The sequence below is a fragment of the Physeter macrocephalus genome, chromosome 4 (assembly GCF_002837175.3).
Source record: "Physeter macrocephalus isolate SW-GA chromosome 4, ASM283717v5, whole genome shotgun sequence".
Taxonomy (NCBI): Eukaryota; Metazoa; Chordata; class Mammalia; order Artiodactyla; family Physeteridae; genus Physeter; species Physeter macrocephalus.
Window position 1 is genome coordinate 79477401 of NC_041217.1, and position 23974 is coordinate 79501374.

Sequence of the window (23974 nt, forward strand, 5' to 3'; positions counted from 1 at the left end):
GCTGGCTCAAAATGTCAATAGTGCCACTGTTGAGAAACCCTGCCGTAGCTTAAAAAGCTGAAGTTTAAAGGAGTTGAGTAACTTTCCCAAGGCCACCCAGTGGTATTTGAGAAGACTGGAATACAAACGCAGCCTGTGCTTCTGCTTTATGCTGCCCGTGAGTAGTTACGGCTTCAGCAGCTGGTTCATCATCCCTTGTACCAGAGGACCTAAAATTCCCAACAGGAATCTTTTCCTATGAGGGCATCTCCATATAAGTGGCCCTTTTCAGTCACTTGAAATCACCTGCTCATCCATCCTTTTCATCAAATATGCAGAATCAGTCCCATCTAAAGCAGCCCTTGACTCTAAACATTGAAAAATTTGTGAAAACACACACACGTACATAACAAACACACGCGCGTGCACACACACACACACACACACACACACACACACTGGGGCAATACTTCCTCTGACTTTGTCATTTTATAAGCAGATATAGTGTATATAAGATAAAAGCAGAATGCATAAGCATCAAACTTTGAAGTTGGCATATATAGTTACAGTTTACTTTGATGAATAAATTATACATATTTAATCTGACATGCATTTAATGATAAACATAAGCACTTGTGTTCTGCAGAATAATTAGCTAAAAATGGTAAACAGCAGTATTACTTTTAAGGTGTCAATCAAAGATGTTAGTATTCTTCTCTTTTTATTAATTCTTCAGTATCTACAATCTCAGTTTTGCCAATGTTTTGAGAAACTGGGTATCTTTTAATAATCTTAGTCATCCCCAAAGGCAGCTACCAAAACACACGTACTCTTGTGCAGACATGCACACACAGGCACATGCATGCACACAGACCCATGAGTCTGTGCACAGTCTCGTGGTCACACATAGTCACACACCACATATCCACACACACTTGGACACAGTCACACACAGACAAGTCCCATGTCTTACTCCCCAGAGCAGCTTCCTTTGCCTTTACTCCTCCCTCACAATACAGAGCTGCTGTCTCACCGGTTTTCTGCCCCACCTACCCACTCACCCTCTCTGATGCTTCTCCTCTGACCGTAATCTGAAGGGTATTTCCATTTTCCCTTCAGAGCCCTTCCTCTGAATGACCTAGCCCTCGTGTATAAGAGCAACTTCAGGCAGTGAAACTTGAGGGTGGATGCATGGGAAACTAGTCATGGCCTCAAGACTGCTGTCACACTGCAGCCTCCCAGTGTCACAAAGGTGAAACCATGTTTATCTTCAGAGCCAGCCTTAAGCATTGCAAGCTTTCAGGTTAGAGAGAATAGCTACCTCCCATCCTAAATTCTCAAATGCCACATCTATTACTTCTTGCTTGAAATTCTATCATCAGTTGCTAGTCCCTTTCATTCTATAAAAAAGGGATAAAATTTTATAATACAGCTTACTCACTGGTATGAGTAAAATTCATTCAAAGTGAGTTACCAAGTTAAATCTTTTCTATTTTAGTGGCAGGAGGGATTTAGAAAGCAAAAAGGCACTCTGTATCTTTCTGAATTTTGCCTTGGACTAGCCATGTTTATCCTCACCTGTACAAGGGCACATTTCTGAAACGACCAGGAAAAAATGTCTTAGCCTGGAAGTCACAGATTTCCATTACCTTTCACTGTGTAATATCTGAGTGCACCATTACTATTTTATAAGGCATGTAAGCATTTCCTACATTAATAAACTTTGCCAAGGATGGTGCCAAATAGGATATCTTTCCTTTCAGTTTTGGCATAAAATCTAAGGGACAAAGTGATGGGATGATTAAACAAACTTTATTTTATTTTATATGTTGAAGTATAGTTGATTTACAGTATTGTGTTAGTTTCAGGTGTACAGCAGAGTGATTCAGTTTTATATATATATATATAAAACTGAAAAAAAAATATATATATATAAACTGAATCACTTTTCACTATCACACAGACATGTTCTGACCAAAACAGGAGCCACTAGTTACATGTGGCTATTTACGTTTTAATTTAATCCATTAAAAAATAAAACTTCAATTCCTCAGTCACGCTAGCAATATTCAAGTGCTCAATAACCATGAGTGGCTGGTGGCTACTCTTTTGTACGGTACAGGTAAAGAACACTTCCATGATCACAGGAAGATCTGTCAGCAGTGATATAGACAAAAGTTGGAGAATATCCAGCGTTAACGCGGGCAGTGGGGAAACAGACCCTTTCGTAGAGTGGTGGTAGAAATAAAAATACTGCTAACTTTTCAAAAGTCAGTTTGGAAGTAACAATATATATTTAAAATACACATGCACTTAGTAGGAAAAAAACCTGAAATTACCTAAATGTCCATCAATAGGAAACTGGTTATAAATAAATGACCAAACACCCATACAATAGGAGGTTATGCCAATAATTTAAAAATACATGTGTAAACAATACATGTCAGCACAGAAAGCTGTCCTAGATAACTTTTTAAAAAAAACATATTTAGGGCTTCCCTGGTGGCGCAGTGGTTGAGAATCCGCCTGCCGATGCAGGGGACACGGGTTCGTGCCCCGGTCTGGGAAGATCCCACATGCCGCGGAGCGGCGGGGCCCGTGAGCCATGGCCGCTGAGCCTGCGCGTCCAGAGCCTGTGCTCCACAACGCGAGAGGCCACAACAGTGAGAGGCCCGCGTACCGCAAAGAAAAAAAAAAAAAAACATATTTATTTGGGCATACTTTAATGCTTAGTTTTAGAATATAATTTCAAGAAACCCAAATATAATGTTATACACTAATTTTTACCTTGAGATTGGCCTGAATTCTATTAACATTCATAATTACATTTATGCAAAGACTATTTATACATGAAGACACATAAACACATACACAGCTACTTTTGGGCTACGAGTAATAAATAGTCTCTTCTCTCATACAGAGGTGTCCTAGATAACTTTGGATGTAAAAACACAAACTACCTGACAATATGAAAGTGTGATACTATTTGTATTAAAATATAAAGAGGTATAAGTATATGTCTATATATGCATAGGAAATTACATAAGGATACACAAGAACTGGTTAATGGAATGCAGGAGATCGGGGAAGCATTTTCTTTTCATTGTACGTCCTTCTGGTACTGCTTGCACTTTTTACCGTGATGAGGAACTATTGCACTTGGTCATATATTAAGGAAATGAGAGAAACAAAAGAATGTGGTACCAAATGAATGAATGAATGAATGAATGAACAAACAAAGAAGAATGAAGAAACAAATAAAGAGAATTCGACCTGCATGTCAAAAACCTGTTTGCTCAGCCCTGGGCTAGTTTGGACTGAGCCCAGTTTATGGATTCTGCTCCTATTTGCTGAGGTCTTTATATATCCAAACCAATCCTAAGTCATTGACCCAAGAATAATGGGTTAAATATGAAATCATATCTTATGCATTTTTACAGCTACTGTAACAAATACCATGGACCCTCAAGGAGGGCCCTGAAACCAAAAGACTTTTAGGAAAAATGGTGACTATATTTGGAGTTCCTGGAGGAAAATCCTTCCCTCATCCCATCCCTCTCCTATCATCCTTCCCGTCTCTGCCCCACTTAACCACACCTTTCCCTCTCCTCCACCACCTCTTTTCCCTGGTTTGTTCGAGGCAAGAGAAATGCAGATCCAAAATCTTTACCCTTCCTCAGAACTCACCTGGATTGAACGTGCAGCAAGTTAAGCAACGATTCAAGCTGTTCCTTGTGCCTCGTTGTAAGCACACCAGGGAAGCCAAGCAGCAGACCTGCAGACCTCATGGAAGTCCTATCTATCTATCTATCTATCTATCTTTCTATCTATCTCTCTATCTATCTATCTATATCATCTATCTATGTATCATGTATACACATACATATATGTTTGCATATGTGTTTATATGTCTATGTATACATGCACTTGTGCACACACATACATTTTGTTTTCATGGGAATCCATGGAGCAGTTCTAAGTGTTTGTCCCAACCGATACCGTGCTTACTACTAATGTGGGAAGGATCCACAGAGAGGAGGATGGAAGAGGGAAAGGGAGAGCACTAGTGTCTGTGGGTGGGCCTGATCCCCAGGCAAGGAAAGAATTTGGCTCATTTGGTGTATTTTTGTTGGATCAGATCATTAGGTAGTAAATATGACATACGTCTTTGAATCAGGTCAGTGATAAAGAGAGAAATGTTTTTCTTAGTGTGCTCAGAATCACAAACTTCCTAAGAGACAAAGGGCATCCACCCTCAAAGTAAGATCTTTACAATCATGTCTTCCTGCCTCAGCTGCACTCTTGGACGCTAAATTTCCTCCTACACCCGTCTTTCCCAGAACCAAGCACCTCGGGTAGCTTGGCCTGGATGTCCCCCCAGCCCTGGCAGGCCCCGAGGCCTGGCCTGAGTAGGTCCAGGAGACACGTACAGGCCTCGTCTGGGAACAGTTTTTCTCCATTTAATAAGTCTCATTTGCCCATAAGACGCAGTTTTTAAGTTTCTGACTTATGCCAGGCTCATTTATTTGGTATTCTGGCTTGATGAGTACCTAGGTTTTAACCCACTTAGGGCTGCTTTTCTGCCTAGTTCTGGAAACTTCGGGGTTTGTCTAATTACTCCTCAACCCTGATCAGCTCACGGCTCCCTTTTTCTCTTGTATCCCTCATCCTCCCAAGACCTACTGCCCTTGTCGGCTTGCCTCCCCAGCACACAGACACACAGACACACACAGAGACACACAGATACACAGACACACAGACACACAGAGACACACAGACACACACACATGGACTAGATACTGGACAAGTAACACTTACAATGCTGGAAGTTTGAAGATTTGATTATTATCTCAGTTAATATGAGTAAGGCAAGGGAAGGGAAGCCTTTCCAGAATGTTACGTGAGAAGCTGCACTGCCTCTTAAAATCTGTGTCTTCTGCAGATGTTTTCTTCTTCCCTCAAAAACTTATCCTTCAAACAAAGGCCCTCTAAGGATTTGTTTTTCATCTGAGACCAAACTACTGGCTGTTGATTGGCTGGAAGTGTGAACTATGGGGTGTTAGAAGAAAGACTTTTCAGTAGAAATTCACTTATAAACATTTTTCTTTTTCTGCCTCTCCTGGAGATGACCCACATTCCATAAAAATTTTCAGTCTAAGATGTTTTTCAGCAGAGACTTTCATTTACATTAATTATCCCAAGGATTCACATTACCATTCCCTTTGGTAGAAGCACAGAAAGAAAATGGCATGCCTGGGAGTCAAACCTCCTCCGAGCAACCTCCTCTGGGAAGGACAAGCGTGCCGGTTTCTGCCATTGCCAACAGTGCCACGTGCAGTGCTGTGCCCTTCTCCGGGAGTGTGGGCATCGGCACTGAGTCTGCCTCCGACTGGGTCGCCCTGGGCTGCTCAGGAAGGAGGGAGCATCCTCCGGGCTCGCCCTGCCACTGCTCTTACTGGCTTTGGGTCCATGAGATCACGGGTGCCCAGCTATTCCTAATCTCCCCATTTCACAGTAGGGTATAATTCCTATTTTGAGGCTGTGCCAGATTTTTGTTTTAAACCCAGCTCTCTACAGACAGTTTTCGATTGACCAGAAATAACATTAATGGCCCGGAAAACACCTTTCTCTTGGGACATTTTGTTGTGCTTTGAGTACATTTTAACACAGTGAGGTAACATTCGTAGCCTAATAGGGACATGGGGATAGAAAACAACTCCAGAGACATCCCATCCATCACCGTGATGCCAGGCAGGCTTCACCCACACCACCCGAGACATAGGTAAATATCCTGTTTTCACAGGTCATCAGGAAAAGAGACTCAGTCCAGTGTTGACTTCCCTTCAACGTTGTCATTATATTTGTATCACAGGGAAACGCCCCATCCTAGACTGCTATGAGCTTCAAAACTCAAAGCTGTATATTTTGAACCAGATGTCACAGAGAAGCCTGATAGTCGGCACACTGTTTAGCTGGTATTGAAAAATAACATTTCAAACCAAATACACCTACCCTCTGAGGCTGGACCCAATCGGACAGCTTTCATTTTATGTGTGACTGTCCGTCCCCTTAGGATTCCCTTCTCTCTTGAGTCTGGTCATCATTAAGTGGTGAGATTCCACAGGTGTATCCTTATGTTTTCCAGCTCCCAGAAATCACAGCCATCATGTCCCTTTCCCTAAATCGTGTTAGCAGGAGCGGAACTGCCATAAAAAGCAAAGAGCTCTGTTTCATGGAGGGTGTTTGCTTAGACACATGCAAAGCTTTCTGGCATTTGGTTTGTTCCTTTGGTTTTTGGAAACAGCAGCTTTAAAGGAGTCCTTTCCCTGGCTTTCCCCTCCTGCGTTGCAATTCAGGAAACCCCAATGTGGTCTCGAGGCAGTCCGATTACATTTTGGCATATGATAATCCACAGGGCCATCTGCAGTTAGAAGCAAAATAGCCATCTCCCTTTCTTTCAGCTATTTCCCTTGGCAAAGTGAAAAGTCATAAGGAACCGGATTGGTCAGGAAAGCCCTGACCAAGGGCTGGTATGAACCTCAGACAAGACGCAGCCCGATGAGATGCAGTGTGCGCCATCATTATCTGAGACTGAGGCTGTGAAATTGACACCATATGCGCCCGGAGGAGTAATTGCACCAAGGGGGGAGAAAAGCAACATGTCAGGACATTTTAGTAACACCTAATTCATCCCGAGGTTATAAATAAATCTGATGCTTGCTTGAAAACAATAGTCGAAAAACACTTTGACTAGATTACTATTGTGACAGTGCTTCCCGCCGAGGTGAACTTTATTAGGGAGACAACATGAAGAAAGAGAAATACATAACAACTTTTTATGGTATATTTTACATGATTTTATTTTTTATTTTTTTGCAGTAAATAAAGTGGTTATAGGGCTCCAAGGAAAAGGGCCCAGATGTTAGAGAGTTGTGTGAAATTTAGAGGAAACAAGCTGTAAAAAGTGCAGTTATAAAACAGGCTGTCAGTGCCACACATCTGGACAATACAGCTGTATGTTCCTAGTGGCTGTCGTCACCCAAAGAAAACTCAATAACCTTATTTCACCCCAATTAGGCTGCATACCAAAAGGATCAACCTTAAATTGCAAGGGGGTGGGAGTAGGGGAGCAGCATTTGCTCGGCGCCTCTGTGTCAAACAGCTTTTATCTTTCATTTGAATTTGGTCACCAAGAAATGAAAGACTGCTAACATAGCCATTTCCATTTTTATAAAACCCTATTTAATTTATAGCATCCTAAGAAGTCAGGGTTTGACAGTTTGGACTATTGGCTGTGCCAAACAACAGACTTTCTGTAGCATGAAACTGACCTACCCGGTCATCCTAACACAGAGCTCCACCTGTCTTTCCTCCACCCATGTTTGGGAGTCTGAGTCTAGCACCATCATGGGAAGCACTTATTGGAAAAAGTTCATTTTCAGACAACCCAATCTACTTAGAGTAGAGGGTAAATGCCTCTCTTTATGGCATTGGGGCATTTTTCCCTAATTTTTTTGGCCTGCAATGAGGCACCTTTGCGGCAAGACAAATATTACAAAACTCAAAATACCATTTCATCTTTTCATCACTGACAGACATTGCCAAAGGTTATAAAATGCCACTTTCCTAATAATTGTGTTTCTTCATAGGTTTTAACGGCAGCAAAAGCAATTATGGACAGCGGAGAGAAATTCACCTTACCACTGATAGGGAAACTCTTGAAATTTCAGCTTCTCCAGGTTAAATTGAAGGACCAACAGCGACGGGAAAACGAGAAGAAGGTACTGAGAGGGCGATGGTGGGTTTTCTAAATACGGCAAGGAGTGAGTGAACTGCAGCCAGGTTCTCTGGGGCACTTCCTCTCTCCGTAAGCCTGCCACGAAGTGTTACGTAGCACATTTAACTGTTGCCTCAACTTTTTAGGGAAAAGGCTATCCAAAGCACTGTTGGAGGAATTACATTTTCTCAAAGACAAACCCATTAAAACTAAGTTCTCCTATGCAGAAATGTGACAGTATCCCAGGGCATGTGGCTGAGGTTGTTTTTATGGTAGTCTATTTATATGTTAGCAACAAATTAGGGAACCAAAGCAGAGACACAGAGTCAGGATAAGTAAATATAAAAAGGTGAGAAAACCCCACAAAGTCAGGGTCTAACTATTTTAAATATTTTACATGCTATTCAATAGGAGTACCTATTAAACTAATGGGCTACATCTGCATCTTCCTAATAATCTAAATATTTCAGCAGCGCTCCATTACTTCTACTCCTATATTATATACCTGCTTATTTCTTCATGTGTAGACTTTTCATTTAATTTGCCTATGGAAATCAATCTGTGTGTTTTCCAAAGATTTGTATTTTTCATCTGAAAAAATATTTTAAAATAGTTTTAGCAAAGTGATTCCAGTTTCAAATCCATTTGCTGTTTAACCTTAGTCAAAATGAGAGATGTTTTTCTTATTTTCCAAATCATGCTGAAATATTTTTGGAAAGCCACATGCTTCTGTATGTACATGTGTAATGTGTATGTGTGCATGTGTATGTATGAAATGGGTGTATAAGTAAATTGTTTATTTATGCCTCTAAGTGGGAGAGGCAAAACCAAGTCATGGAAGAAGAGAAAAGTGAACATGTTCCAATAATACCTACTTCCCCTTTGTAAGACCCCCTCCAAATCTGGCTTTCCTATTTGAATTGAACTCTTGACAGGGTAACTGTAGAAAAAAATAATAATGCCACCTTAAATTTATAATATAGGGCTTTATGTTTTTCAAAGAGATTCCGCATTTAGCATCTTACTAGGGTGGTGTGTATTGTCCCCAGAAAAATTCTACTTATTTGAAAACAGTTGATGGTATAGTTTTCCATCTATATGAAGCTCTTTCCAACGTGTACAGGAGATTCGTACCTTAAAAAATACTCAGGGATGTTAAGACTTGGCAGAAGAAAAATTGGAAAATTTGAAACTAGTATAGAAAGATCTTTCCTTGTCTTTGTAAAATTCCAGTGTCACATGGGAATCAGAATTACAAAAAGTAGACTGTAAGTCCTGCAAAAATTCTTGCACCTTATGTTTGCTTTGTGCTTTCCCACAGCTCCTACAAATATACATAACACATTAAGAGTGTCAATTTCCTTGTTTGCCACCTGTTTTAAGTCGGTAATTGTTTGTAATAGGAGTAGGTTTTAGATTTCAGTTAACAAATTTTAAGTAACAATAAATGGAATATCCTGGCAACCGAGGAAATGTTTTTAAAACTAACAGTATAAAGATATTTCTGCACTGTTATTTTGCTCAGCATTTTTTTTTGAAATGTGAACAATATAATAAGACAGTTATGAGATTCTGAAGATATGGAAATTATCTTTATTTGTTGAAAATTCAAGAGTCGTAAGGAATTGAGAGTTGAATTTTAGATTTATAAAAATAAAAAAGTAATAGATGCATAAGAGGACTCTTTGAGCAATTAAGAGCCAGCAATTACATAATCTAATTTAATGTCTTCATTAGATTGGGTTCCCAAAACAGCAGCCCCAAGTCTCTGAGTTGCAACCACACGAGTCAGTACTAAATAAATTGATGAAAACTGATTGGAAGAGAGAACTCTCCAGAAAAATATTCTCGGTAAAGGCAAGACTAAGGGAGTTGATGGAAGGGTGATATAATCTATGTTCATTTCAACAACACTGCCCAGCAGGTCATTTGGTACAACGGAGGTTAATGCTTGTCAGCCAGGGAATTTAGCAGAAAGCAAAATAAGTATAAAGTATGTAAAACTGACACCACGCTGTGGTTTAGAAAATGGAAAAAAAGGAAAGAGGACTTTACCCAATTTCTTCCTCTTTCTGAACCCTGGGTGAGATTCTGAGATTCCTGCAAGGGGAGTGACTGTCTCTTCGGCTTTTTAACATCAACATGAGATATATGTGGTTGCTTTCTCTCAAATACTAGTTATATGTTTACATCTGTACAACCCAGAGTGTTTTGTATCTTCTATGTTGAATTTTTGGAATTGAATTTTTAAAAATGAATGCTTAAAAAATATCCATAGCAATAATTACAGGAAGTACTAGGGAGACGATGAGGACAAAAACTACTAATATGAGTACGTCCCTGTCCTTTTAACCCAATGGAAAAAAATATAATGTATACTACATATTTGATTCTGTTTTTTTTTTTTTTTAACTTGCTTTTTAAATTTATTTATTTATTTATTTATTTTTGGCTGTGTTGGGTCTTCGTTTCTGTGCTAGGGCTTTCTCTAGTTGCGGCAAGCGGGGGCCACTCTTCATTGCGGTGCGCAGGCCTCTCACTATCGCAGCCTCTCTTGTTGCGGAGCACAGGCTCCAGACGCACAGGCTCGGTAGTTGTGGCTTACGGGCCCAGTTAACTGCTCCACGGCATGTGGGATCTTCCCAGACCAGGGCTCGAACCCGTGTCCCCTGCATTGGCAGGCAGATTGTCAACCACTGCGCCACCAGGGAAGCCCCTTGATTCTGTTTTAACCATCAAAACTTTGCTTAATAATATAGTTACAATAGCCAGGTACAGTGAAAATATCATTATTTTAGATTCCACTAATTTTAATAATTTATAACACTTTAGTCTGGGCTATGCTTAACATTGCATTTGCTTTGTCCATGAAGAAAATTAGCTGGATAATTAATATTATAAAAAATAACACAAGGAAGATATTTCTTAGAAGTACAGTTTAGAAGCCTTTAGCATATAAATTTCTGAGAGACAAATCCCTGCCTCTAATTGTAATAAGTTGAATATATTTCAAAACTTTTATATATTCAGAAACATCTTGTTGATTACTTCCAAATATACATATAATGAAGAAAATACACTTTATTTCTAGAAATGTATTTCAGCATTTCAGAACTTCTGAATATGATTCTTTCATATAATTAATCCCGAATTAGATTTTATTATATCTTAAAATCTGAATAAGAGTGTTTTGTTTAGAAATAAGTTTTCCTTGCGCACATCATTATCTCAACATTTATTCTGCATTTTTAGTTATATCATTATCAATTTGTTGTTAATTCATTAACTTAACAAACATTTAGAGAAACAATGTATTGGGCACGTATATTTTCATAAGGTTCATTATAATTTTAAAATAAATTACTTGGTTTCTATTCTGACCATGTTTTAATTTAGTCATTATCTGAATATTACAGTATTTTTCACATTTTTACTTCTTTTTAACTCCAACTTTTATGTTATATATTAATTATAAACATTTTTAAAACCAAAACACTTCATTGTGAATCAAAATATTTAAAATATATTGAGAATTCAGCTAAAAGAAAACATTTAATCATCAAACGATTAAAAATGGCTATAATACAAGCAAAATTAACCCATTTAAATAATCAGCCAAACTAAATCTAGTCTGTGCCTCTGAGTTGAGTTCAGAACATTTGGATAGGTTTTAGGAAAGGATCCAAATATATTCTAACTGTGCTTTTAATTTGTGAATTCAAATAACCAGTCCATATTTTCTTGGATATTTTTATCAGATCTTTTATATAAAAGCAGAACAGTTCTTTCTCTTTCTGGCTTATCTACTTAGTACAAGTTGCCTTATTTTTCAATGTCCTAGAATTGACTAGATGGAAGACAGGCAGTAAAGAATAGGGACAGATGGTATTGGTAAACTTTTCTTAAAACATCTCAAAATTAAAAGCACCTAAATTTGATCAGATATCATGAAGAAGCCCAAACAACCCAGAGCCTGCTCCAAAGGACCGACAAAGAGAAATTAGGGTAAATTTCACAGACGTTTTCCAGCTTACTCCAGTTAAAACCCCGAAACATTGGAAACCAGCCAATGTAATGCCATTTTGTATGTGTGTTTTGTTTTAAAGGAAAGGCCATAGGGACATACCAGGAAATTACAGGCTGGTTAGTTTTGATTCAGTTGTGGTTAAAATCTTCAGAAAGTATTCTAAGAAATCAAACAGAGGAAGAGCAGAAACTCAGTTTAGAGGGACCCGTGAGGTTTCAGGAAAGGAATAACTTGCCTCACTAACTGGATGGAATTCTTTGAGGCTGGATTATCGAAATGAGGATACTACCAACAAAACTGTTGGATCTGAAGAGCTACAAAATTCAACAATTCAGGGTAAATTATAAATGATTCCCTGGCTGGCTTATCTGTAAACTAGAGCAGTGCTTTCCTAATTGGGATGCTATTAATTAATGAAACCTTTTTACAGACTTCATGAAAAATGTAAAGAAACACACACATTTAAAATAGAGCAGTATTTTGAAATACAAATAGCTACAGTTACAGCAGCTAATAATAGTAATTAGGTACCATTATTGACTGCTTGCCACTATACTAAGCTCTTTACATATGTTTTAACATTTAATGCTTTAAATGACTTTATGAGTTACAGAGTATTATTCTCGATTTGCAGATGGGGAAACTGAGGGTGTGAAAAGCTAAGTAACTTTCCCAAGGCTCAATAACTACTCAGGATTTAAATCCAGAACTGTCAGACTCTAAGATTATGTTCTTAACCACTGTACATACCCCTTCTGAGTGTGTCTCAATAATTAACGCAAAACAGCACTCTTGGCTCACAATCAGTAGAGAACTACCCAGGGATGCTTCTTTGAAGGAGCAAATGGCTTTGCTCAGTGGGATCTACCAACTCACTAATTATATCATGTAATTCCATGTTGTATAAAACATCCTGAGGTTAAGCGGGGCGGGGGGGACTGGTCAGAGAAAGGAACAAAGTCCACCAAAGACAAAGGCCACTGAGCTAACCAACCACCAATTCCCAAGGGAATCCTGACTTCTTATCCCACCCCCCTGCCCAGAAATGAGGTGGTCTCTGGGGGAATCTCTTAGAAAGAGACTTCCTGGGATTATTTCAAACGTCCTTAGCCCTTCTCTCTGCCCTTCTGGATGTTGAAGTTGGATAGCATTGGCTGATCCAGTGCTAAAACCTCTAAATCACGTAGGATCATGCAGGAGACAGACATCAGGTAGACATCAGACCCACACCCTCACCACCACCACACACAGACAGGGCCATGTTCTGAGTCTGTGGATGAAGAATTGCACCCTGAAGATGTCAATGTGGCACCCCAGGACTTTGTGCAATCTTTAGATTGCATCATTTGGTTGAGTGAACCCAGTATATTCGTAGGCTTACGTTTTCTACACCTCAGCCACTCTAGAAAAGCAAGCTCCTAACTCAATCCCATACATTATATTTTCTATTTGGCAGGTAAGCAGGGAGGGGAAAGAAATAGAAAAGGAAAAACAAAATGTTCATAATGCCATCACCCTATTATAACTAATGTTAACATTTTGGTATATTTCCTTTGTTTCTGTGGATTTGTTTCTTTACATAGCTGTAATCACTGTATAAAGAAATTTTAATCCAGTTTTTTTCAATTAAAATATACCATAATTTTTTCTCATTATCACAGCATCCACATCTATAGTTGTTATTGGCTAGGTGACATTCTATTGACTACCATACTTTTCTTAAAGTTCCTTTATTGTTGAACATTTCCATTACTTCTGTGTTGTTTCATAATAAACAATGTTGTGATGAACAACCTTACCGTATACAATTCTTCTTATTTTGGATAATTTCCTTTGCATGCATTTATAGAAATGGATTAATTGGGCCCCCAAATGTTCCCACAACCTTTTCTTTCCAAAATAGGTTCTGGAACCATTTAGACCCAGTTCTCCATTAAAAAAGATAACAAATGACCCCCTGTTCAAATTAACTTTATATTAGCTTATTAAAGATGGAGGAGTTTCATGAAAACAAATCTCTTTAACGTTGTTTAATCTATTGTCTCTCAAACTTACTTGACACCATACATTTCTTTCAGTCCATCTATTGTCCTCTCATCATCTGTGACCAATAGATTGTTTATGAGATAGAGTGATGTCTTGAAAGAGAACTGAGTAGCACTCAGAAGATAGACCCTGTTTCTCATAAGTCACATAATAGTGGGGTGACTTACTCATTTAACTGCTATGACATCTTTTCTTATCTATATCCTTAATAATATTATTGTGGGAATCTTATGATAGAACATATATGAAACACAAAGTTATACACAAATATGTAGATGTGCTATTATCTATAAGTAAGAGGAAGTATAGGTATTTACCACCGGTTCCACTGACTTTTACCATTTACTTCCCTTTCGCTGTGAAAAACAACAGAATGAATACCCATCGAGGTATTTGAATTTGGGTATTAAGAAGTAATTTAGAAGTAAAATACAGTCTAAAATATTTTTGAAGCATCAAATAACTAGGTTGCCCAATTCCAGAGAGGGAGAATTATTTTTCCTTTTAAGAGGTGAGAATAACAAGATTAAGGATTCTAGGTAGGTGTCACGTAATACTCAAGTGAGTGTGTGAAACCCTAATACAGTTTTATTTGTTGCTAAGACAAGAGCCCCACATCTGCTATGTAGCTTAACTGGTAAGAAATCTCCATGCCTACCCAAAGCCTTCCCAGAGGAGAAGGAGGCATCCAGATGCTTTTGGTACACAGTGCATTTTAAAGAAAATGTACTCTGTAATGAACTTGACTCTCCCTTCATATGCTGGGGAGTATGTGTTCCCCAAACACAGTAGAAAGAGGGGCCTGTTCGATACACACCTCCTAAATTTTCATCTTGAATTGGCAAGAGTTTCCTCTGAGTTCTTTCAGTTGTAAGTAGATGACCCTAAACGGGAACATGCATGTTATGCTACCCAAAAGCAAGAAAGGCAAAAGAGGTTGGTGTTGAACAAATTTTAGCTTATGATTTAGGAGGGGGCTCAGCAAACCTGGTTCACTTCTCCCCACTCCCACCCTTAAATCCCAAAATGTAAACCCATAGAGGGGAGGGGCTTATTCAGAATGTGAGAGAAGAGAGGGAAAGGGAAGGAGATAGGAGGTGATTTTCCTGCAACTGGGGCTTAGTAGAAAAGGATGGACCTTTTGACCAGAGTAGAATTCTAAGGGGCCAAGTAGTCAATCATTGTTCAGAAGCAGAGGAACAAAGGGACTGTCCTGGTTCAGCTCAGGTGTGGAGGTTGGGAGATACAGACTGGATACAGGAGAGGAGTAGGGAGACCACCACTAGGGTCAGGCACAGGGGAGTAGTGGGGACTGGGTAGGGCAAAGAACATGTTCAGAAATTTACCAAGGACTTCTCTGCCTGCCCCTGGCACCCAGGAGGACTCAGGTGCTTCCATTTGCTTCTGTTCTCTACCATTTAGTGTCTCTGCACACCAGGAACTCGCATATATAGTCGCTATGAGGAATACTTTACATAGCAATACTCCTTGATATGCTACCAATTAAACATACATCCACTGTTACATGGAAAATGCAGAACACTAGGTTATATAGAGACAACAATAATGATTACATTAAAATGACACCTAAACATAATTTGAAAGAATGCATCGTAATAGCCTCTTCACTCATCTTCTCTGGATGGTGGCATTGTGATTTTTGTAAGTTCTCTATGTTTTTTTCCAGTTTTTCAATACTGATTACTTTTAGAATTTAAAAACATACCTAAAGAAGTAAATCGGGATTTAGAAGTACTTTTTAAATGCTTTTGTGAAAGGAGGGAGATCAATATTGCTAATTTCAGTGTTACTGGAAATTAGTTTAGGACATGCTTGTCTCCAGGGTACCAAGTTTGGCCTTGCTAAGGGAATGCAAAGGCAAAAAGTAAGAGAGGGAAAGAGGGCACTGAGCAGAAAGAGGAGCTGAGGGAAGTGAAGCACACAGAGAAACAGAAGAGCATTCAGCTAGTATTATTCAGCCCTTGGAACGATGGAGTAGAGAGAGGGCCAACAAGCATGGAGAAGAAGGTTGCAAGGGCGTCGAAGGCTGAGGCTACAGCAGAACCATGGAAATAAAATGAGTTTGAGGTTTGGAGTCACACCAACTTGTGTCTCTACCACAGCTGTGTGCTTGTGAGGGAAACTTTGGGTCTTAATTTATACAATGGGAATAATTACCTATTTGGCATGTTGCTTTGTGAGAACAAATTAAAGATGATGACGTCTAGAAAGCACGTATCATACTGTATAGCTGTGTCTCTGCTAAGTTACCACTTACTTTGAAATTTTGGTTGTGATCAGCCTTGCTTCCTCTAGGATCCTAAGAAACCTTACAGGAGAAAGGGCTCAGGAAGTTGCTTACCTTGTAGAACCCAATCTTTGCTAGAGAGACTCCAAAGGAATGAGAGCTATGTGTCTGCACAGGTCCTACACCCCACCTAGGAGAACCTGCAGGGCCAGAGGGCCCTTTTACTGCCTTACTGGGAAACAAATGTCCACTGCAGTCAGGAAGTGTTTTTTGGAATGATGGACTATGAATGCATATATAAAGTTGAATGAAATGAATGAAGGTGAACTTTAGAATAATTTAATCTAAAACAGTTTCTTCTTTTCAGTTCTAAAGATCACCCTGCGATTTTATTTCAAATGATAGCTGTAGAAGTTTCTGGCAGATTTTTTTTGGCCAAGTTGGTACTTCTCTGTGGTGAGGCTAGCTGTCCACCTCACAGCTGTACAGGTGTTTTTCCCTCTAGTGGACTCACCATGATCCAAGGTGTGGCTGGGAGAGCGCCTACTTGCACGAGTCTTACCAGTATCTCCAAGCTGATTGGAGTCAGGGGCACTGATTTGGGCTTTGGTTTCATTTTCAATGAACAATCTCAAAATTTCCAATAAGCTCTCCACATTGGCAGAGAGTTCTACCATATTTCTTCAGTAAGCTGGCTCTCCCACTTTCTGAGATGACTCACATTATCTTCTCTAGTCAAACCTCCTACCTCATACCTGCCCATCTTGAGTTGATAACCTTGCCTCATCCTTCACTTGAAAACATTGAAACATTCCCCCAACACCATCAAGACCTCTCTCTTTCTTGCACCTACACCCAGCCATTCATCCCTTCTTTGCTCCTTTCATTAAACCGAGAAATTGCCCTTCTTCCTATCAAAGTCCGGTTATTGACACATTCTCTTCATCGTATCCCATCATTTCTCCTCAAGGACTTCAGTCTCCCCCATGTTTTCAATGTCCCCCTCTCTGCTGGATCATTCCATCAGCCTGCAAACACAATATCTCCTGACTTTACTTACATATGTACATAGCTTGACGTTATACTCCCCTTCTGCCCACTCATCCACTGAACAGTCTTAGATCCCCAGGTCCCCTTTACAAGCAAACGTCTTTTTTTTTCTTTTAAGACTGTTCTTTTTCTTTTTTTTTAAATGCATTTACATTAGTTTTGTTTTTTACTTTTTTATTGAAGTATAGTTGATTTACAATGTTGTGTTAATCTCTGCTATACAGCAAAGTGATGCAGTTATACATACATACATGCATTTTAAATATTCTTTTTCAATATGGTTTATCAAAAGATATTGAATCTAGTTCCCTGTGCTATGCAGTTGGACCTTGTTGTTTATCCATTCTCTATATAATAGGTCACCTCTGCTAACCCCAAACTCCCACTCCCTCCCTCCCCTCCCCCCTCCCCCTTGGCAACAGCAAGTCTGTTCTCTACGTCCATGAGTCTGTTTCTGTTTCATAGATAGGTTCATTTGCGCCATATTTTAGATTCCAAATATAAGTGACATCTTATGGTATTTGTCTTTCTCTTTGTAACTTACGTTACTTAGTATGATAATCTCTAGGCCCATCTATACTGCAAATGGCATTATTTCACTCTTTCGTATGGTTGAGTAGTATTCCGCTGTATATATGCACCACATCTTCTTTATCCATTCATCTGTTTATGGACATTTAGGTTGTTTCCATGTCTTGGCTATTGTGCATCATGCTCACAAGGAAGCTTCCTGAAACCGTTGTCCACACAAGTGGTCACCCAACTGTTCCTGCCTCTGTGTTCACTACCTCCACACTCCACTATAACTGCTCCCATAATGTCGCCTATAACTACCCATACTTTTCAGTCCCTTGGTTCTCTAGCTGCATACTCTGTACTTTTTCCTACTTTCTAAGTCACGCCACCTTGCTTAACCCCAGAGCTGGCAGAGTTGCTAAGTTTCAGAATTAAATTACCTCTTGGTCCTCTCACCTACTTAGGTGGTTGCCATCCTGTCAACGATGGCAGTCTGTCCAGTACGACTGCCTTTCTGCTTTAAGTCCCTTTGATTCCTAGGAAGGCAGACACTTGAGCCTTTTGTAAAAAATGTAGCTTCCAGGGGGGTGTCCACTTTGATCTTAGAAACTGCATTTTCCTTCCTGATAATAAAAGAATGCTTAGTTACCCAAGCGGCTCTGAGAAGTGTGTCAGCAATTCCATTATCTCGGCGGCCACCTGAATGTACGCATAAACAGACACGCTTTCAGCGAAAACTTGCTTCTCTAGATGTAAAGCTTTAAGATACCCAGAACGAACGTGGTCTATCTATACATCTCTCAAGCCTTTCATGTTTTCCACTGGTGGCTATGAGGATTTCCTGCGGCGTGGGGTGGTAGGGGGAGAGTAGGCAGAAAAGTCAGGAAGAAAGGAACTACAGAGTAACATGGAAATGTATTGCAAATTCCAGGACCTTTCTGACAATATATATGCAAAGATTGTCTTTCTGTAGCAAGTTGATCAAATGTCCTGAATGACTAGACCTGAATTCTCCCATTGATTCTACCCTTGTTGGAGTTTTCTCCAACTAGTGACTGCAGTAGTGTTTTTCAAGCTGGAAATCCTGTGAAATTAGAGGGCCATGAACAGTATTTAACAATTAAGGAATTGAATTGAAAATTTCAGAGCATTATACAGGTACGCAAGTATAGCTATTGCTTCTCAGATATTTGATTTCAGTTATAATGCATATATGATCCCACGTCATGATATAAATGGTGTTTCTTAATATAGGTTACACAGTCAGAAGAGTTCAAAATCTATCAGCTTCCTAAACTGGGAATCAAAACCTCATCAACCTGACTAGGAAGGAAAAGAAAAACTCATAGACCACTTTGACCTCTAAGGAAAAAATTACTTACATTTGCAAAGAGATCTAGTTTTCAGACAAACCACTCCTAGAATATGAGAGACAATGCAGTATTCACAGTTCAGATTATCTGGCAGTCACAATTCTGATTAGATTGGATATATTTGGTAAATATTCTTGTCTTTTGGAAAAAAAATGAACTATTCTCCTTTACTGGTAGCTTATATCATGGCATAATGCTCTTAGAAAATTCTTGGTATTCATAGCTTTTAGCAGGTTTCCTTATTCCTGGTTTATTTCTAGTGCAGGGCACTTGGGAATTGAAGTCTTTTCTGTGTGACAAAACATAATATGCTCCTTTAGTCATGATGAGAAAGGGAAAGATATTCCTTTGCATTCTGACCACTAACTTATTTCTTCAACCTTATCTCGGCATCTGAAAGTTTAGAGAGAACCACAAGGAATTATCTTATCCAACCTCCCTTTAATGCAAGCAACCCCTAGACAGCATCCAACACAGATGACCAGCCTCCTCTTCTTTTTATTTTTTGTGAAGTAGAGTTGATTTGCAGTGTTGTGCTAATTTCTGCTGTACAGCTAAGTGACTCAGCTCTACACATAGATACATTCTTTTTTTATATTGTTTTCCATTATGGTTTACCCCAGGAGATTGGATATAGTTCCCTGTGCTATACAGTAGAACCTTGTGGTTTATCCATTCTAAATGTTACAGTTTGAATCTACGAACCCCAAACTCCCAGCCCATCCCTCTCCCACTCACCCACACATCCCCTCCCCCTTGGCAACCATGAGTCTGTTCTCTATGTCTGGGAGTCTGTTTCTGTTTCATAGATAGGTTCATTTGCGCCATATTTTAGATTCCAAATATAAGTGACATCTTATGGTATTTGTCTTTCTCTTTGTAACTTACGTTACTTAGTATGATAATCTCTAGGCCCATCTATACTGCAAATGGCATTATTTCACTCTTTCGTATGGTTGAGTAGTATTCCGCTGTATATATGCACCACATCTTCTTTATCCATTCATCTGTTTATGGACATTTAGGTTGTTTCCATGTCTTGGCTATTGTGCATCATGCTCACAAGGAAGCTTCCTGAAACCGTTGTCCACACAAGTGGTCACCCAACTGTTCCTGCCTCTGTGTTCACTACCTCCACACTCCACTATAACTGCTCCCATAATGTCGCCTATAACTACCCATACTTTTCAGTCCCTTGGTTCTCTAGCTGCATACTCTGTACTTTTTCCTACTTTCTAAGTCACTTCTCTCTTTTACCCACATCCCCTCCTATACCCAGTTAGTAAGTATTGGAGTTTCCAGCATGATCCCAAGTTCAATTCTCATATTTCTTGAGACCTCTTTCCCCAGGGGGTCTTATTTCTTCCCGTGCAGTTAACTACTATCTCTATGTCATCCACACCTGAATTTGTAACTCCAGCCACATCTCTCTTCTGAGAGGAGAACATGTGTATTCAATTGTCTCCTTGTCATCTCAGGAGCATCTCGGATTTAACAAGATCTTTCTGAATAGTCTGCCCACCTTAAGTAAAAATTATTTCTCACCCCAATGCTTCTGTCTCTGTGAGTGGTGCCATCAACCAACTTGTTATTCAAACTAAATCCAGAGCATTATCGTTGTTGCCTCCTCCTTCATTCCTTGTTTCTAATCTTTCAACCCCTGTAATTTCAACATCCACAATAGATCTTAAATCCATCTACCTTTCTCCACTCTACTAACACTTTAAACTGAGTTACTGTTAGGTCTTATCTGGACTATTGCTAGAGTTTCCCTACTGGTCTCCTGGTTTCCTATCTTGCAAAATCACAGTAGTCCTCCATTTAAACCCTTTATGGGCTTTCCAATGCATTTTTAATAAAATATAAACTTGTGAACCAGCCCCCACCAAAGCCCTAGATGACCTGGCCCATGCCCTACCTTCCCCACCCCATCCTGGCTACTCTCGCCCTTGCCCACTATTCTCCTGCTATACTCACCTCCTTGCGCATACCCATCTTCTTTATAACTCAGGGCCTCTGGCACACACTGCACCTTTCCCCTGCTTCTCACATGGATGCTCCTCATCCTTCAGGTCTTCACTCAAATGTCACTCCCTCAGAGGCCTTCCATCACCAGCTTACTAGCGAGTGGTGAATTGTGTGTCTATTACTACATTGGGTTTTATCCTTCATAAAATTCATGAAAATTTTCAGTCATACTTTTGTTCCTCTGTTCATGTGCTTTTTTCTCTTTCTTCCCCAGTAAAGTAGGAGCTCAAGGGGATAGAGCTCAACCCTATTTTTTTTTCACATCTTTATTGGAGTATAATTGCTTTACAATGTTGTGTTAGTTTCTGCTGTGCAACAAAGTGAATCAGCTACATGTATACATATATCCCCATATCCCCTCCCTCTTGAGCCTCCCTCACACCCTCCCTACTCCACCCCTCTAGGTGGTCACAAAACATCGAGTTGAACTCCCTGCACTATGCAGCAGCTTCCCACTAGCCATCCATTTTACATTTGGTAGTGTATATACATCAATGCTACTCTCTCACTTCATCCCAGCTTCCCCTTTCCCCGCTGTGTCCTCAAGTCCGTTCTCTACGTCTGCGTCTTTATTCCTGCCCTGCCCCTAGGTTCATCAGTACCGTTTTTTTAGATTCCATATATATGCATTAGCATATGCCAACCCTATTTTTATGGGCCAATTTGTATCTGGTGCAGAGATGAACACTGGGGCTTTTCATACCCCTGTACTTTACCTTGTGCTTTCCTTGCTGCCTCTATCCAAGGCTATTAGTGACATCTGCAGCCTCCACTGATATTTCCCTCTGTTGAGGAGCAGGTGGTGGGGAGGTCAAGTTTCCCCACCACTGGAGCCACAGGTGCCAGGCATGCACAGAGGGTCCATGGGCACCTCTGATGCTTCCTCCGGGTGCTACAGCTAAACTGGGTTTGGGACTTCCCTGGCAGTCCAGTGGTTAAGACCCCACGCTACTACTGCAGGGGACATGGGTTCGATCCCTGGTCGAGAAACAAAGATCCCACATGCCACACGGAGTGGCGAAAAAGATTTTTAAAAAACCAACACTGGGTTCTCTGGAACCATCAACATCCAGAAACCATGCAGAGGAGGCAGACGCTCCTCTCCCCTCCTGAGCTACCTTCTGTTAGCTGGGTGCCAAAGCAAGATATCTTCTACTTTCCTTGTCTCTAACGTCTTAGGACTGAGTTCTTCAAATTTGGTTTCACGACCTCAGGAAAATAAAGAACCCCCAATGTTGCTACAGTAATTTAGTTTAGTTATTTTTGTGCCCAATTTTGTTGAACATGGGAAAAATAAATAACATAAGCATATTCTGGATCTTCTGTATGGTCCAATACTACCATGTCATTTCAATGAACTCAACCTATATGTATTTATAACACATGAATGGAAAGTGTAATTACATTATGACATAATGTACAAAGGTTTTGGCAATTGTTCGAAAAGAAAACCTTTGTTAGACCCAGATGGAGACCCCAGGGTTAGGCTACTTGATAAACCTAAGTCCCTGCCGTCACAATGTACTCAGAATCCACGACTCTCCCTGCCAGCCATTAACTGAGGTTGTTTATTAGGCCAAGGGGGGCTCCTTTAAGATGAATTCCCTTCCAGAAAAATGTGTGTGTGTGACAGTCTCCTAGCATCCACCCCTCTAGTCTTTGTACTTGATGTGCCTTCTCACAGCTTAGGCTCAACCTGGAATCTCCACTATCCTGGCTTGAAGAATGAATCAGTGAGTAAAGGAGTGATTGAATGAAATAAAGATTTAATTTATCTGACAGTAGAAAAGCCATTGCCTGCTCACTGTATGGTTTAATCAAAAGTATTCTGTCTTTCCAGGTGATAGAAGACAGATTTAAGGTAGAAAAGGATAAAGGGAAAGCAAAATCTCTCAAGGAGAAAAAGTCCCCAATTGCCAAGGTTGCCAAAGGAAAGGAAAAGGACCAGCCTGAGGCAAACACAGCAGTAAAGAAGACCACGCAGTTAGTAAGAAGGGGAGAAGAGGATGACACCAAACATTACATTGGTCAGTAAGATGCTCCTTTCACTTCTTGCCTGATGACCTACAAACTTGAAAAATCATTCCAACCACTATGCTTAATCTTCCCCAGCCTTTTCACCTTTTTAAAAGCATAAATCCTATACTCCCCATGACACCCTAATAGAAAAATATTTCTATTTGCAATTCATTTTTGTTTTCAGCCAATGTTTCTTTAGCATGTGTCTTGCCATAGGCACATTTTCATAGTGCAGATAAAAGATGAATTGACTAGCTGACTGTGCCACCGAGGAGCTTACTATCTTGTTGGGAACATTTGAGAAAGTCAGAAACACTTATAAAGCAAAGTAAAAAGTGATTATTGTCACGAGTGTAATACAGTGGTAATAAAATCAGACCTGTTAATTTGTGACTCAGAGCACGTAGCTTCCTGACCTCAGCTTCTCCCACTATCTGTCCTAGATAGAACAACCAGAATTTTCTTTCATTTAGATTATTAATATAAAAAAATTATTTGACTTGAGCAGCTATGAGTAATTCATTGCCACCTTCCCATGAACCCAAGTGGAGCTACTGTTTTTAATTTGCCTCGTATTTAAATGAGATGGCACCTCTTCACATCCTTTGACAGTTTGACTCCCCTAATATATCTCTGCTCTAAACCCACTAGACATAGAAGCAATTATATTATGGATTCCGTGAGCAGTATCAATACTGATTTGTTTTAGTAGCTGAAGAAAAATCACTACTTGAAGATCAAAAGTTTGTGCATCTGTTGCTCTATTTGGAAATTGGTCTTGATGAACCATTGTGAGACATAATGTTTTCGTGTACCATCTAGTATTGATATTAAAGTACAACAATTATTCTCACCCCCCAGAATCTCATATTCTAAAATAAACTCATGTTTTAACACTTATAGAACAGTAT

The 23974-nt window shown here is 39.7% G+C and overlaps 1 protein-coding gene across 1 annotated transcript in view; it reads left to right on the forward strand.

The window, feature by feature from the left end:
- The window catches only part of SPAG17 (sperm associated antigen 17), a 268877-nt gene that overhangs the window by 48086 nt on the left and 196817 nt on the right, over positions 1–23974 (forward strand). The window contains exons 4-5 of the mRNA XM_028488958.2: positions 7629–7760; positions 22885–23071. Of these exons, the coding sequence (XP_028344759.1) occupies positions 7629–7760; positions 22885–23071 (319 nt within the window). The remainder of the gene's footprint in view (positions 1–7628; positions 7761–22884; positions 23072–23974) is intronic.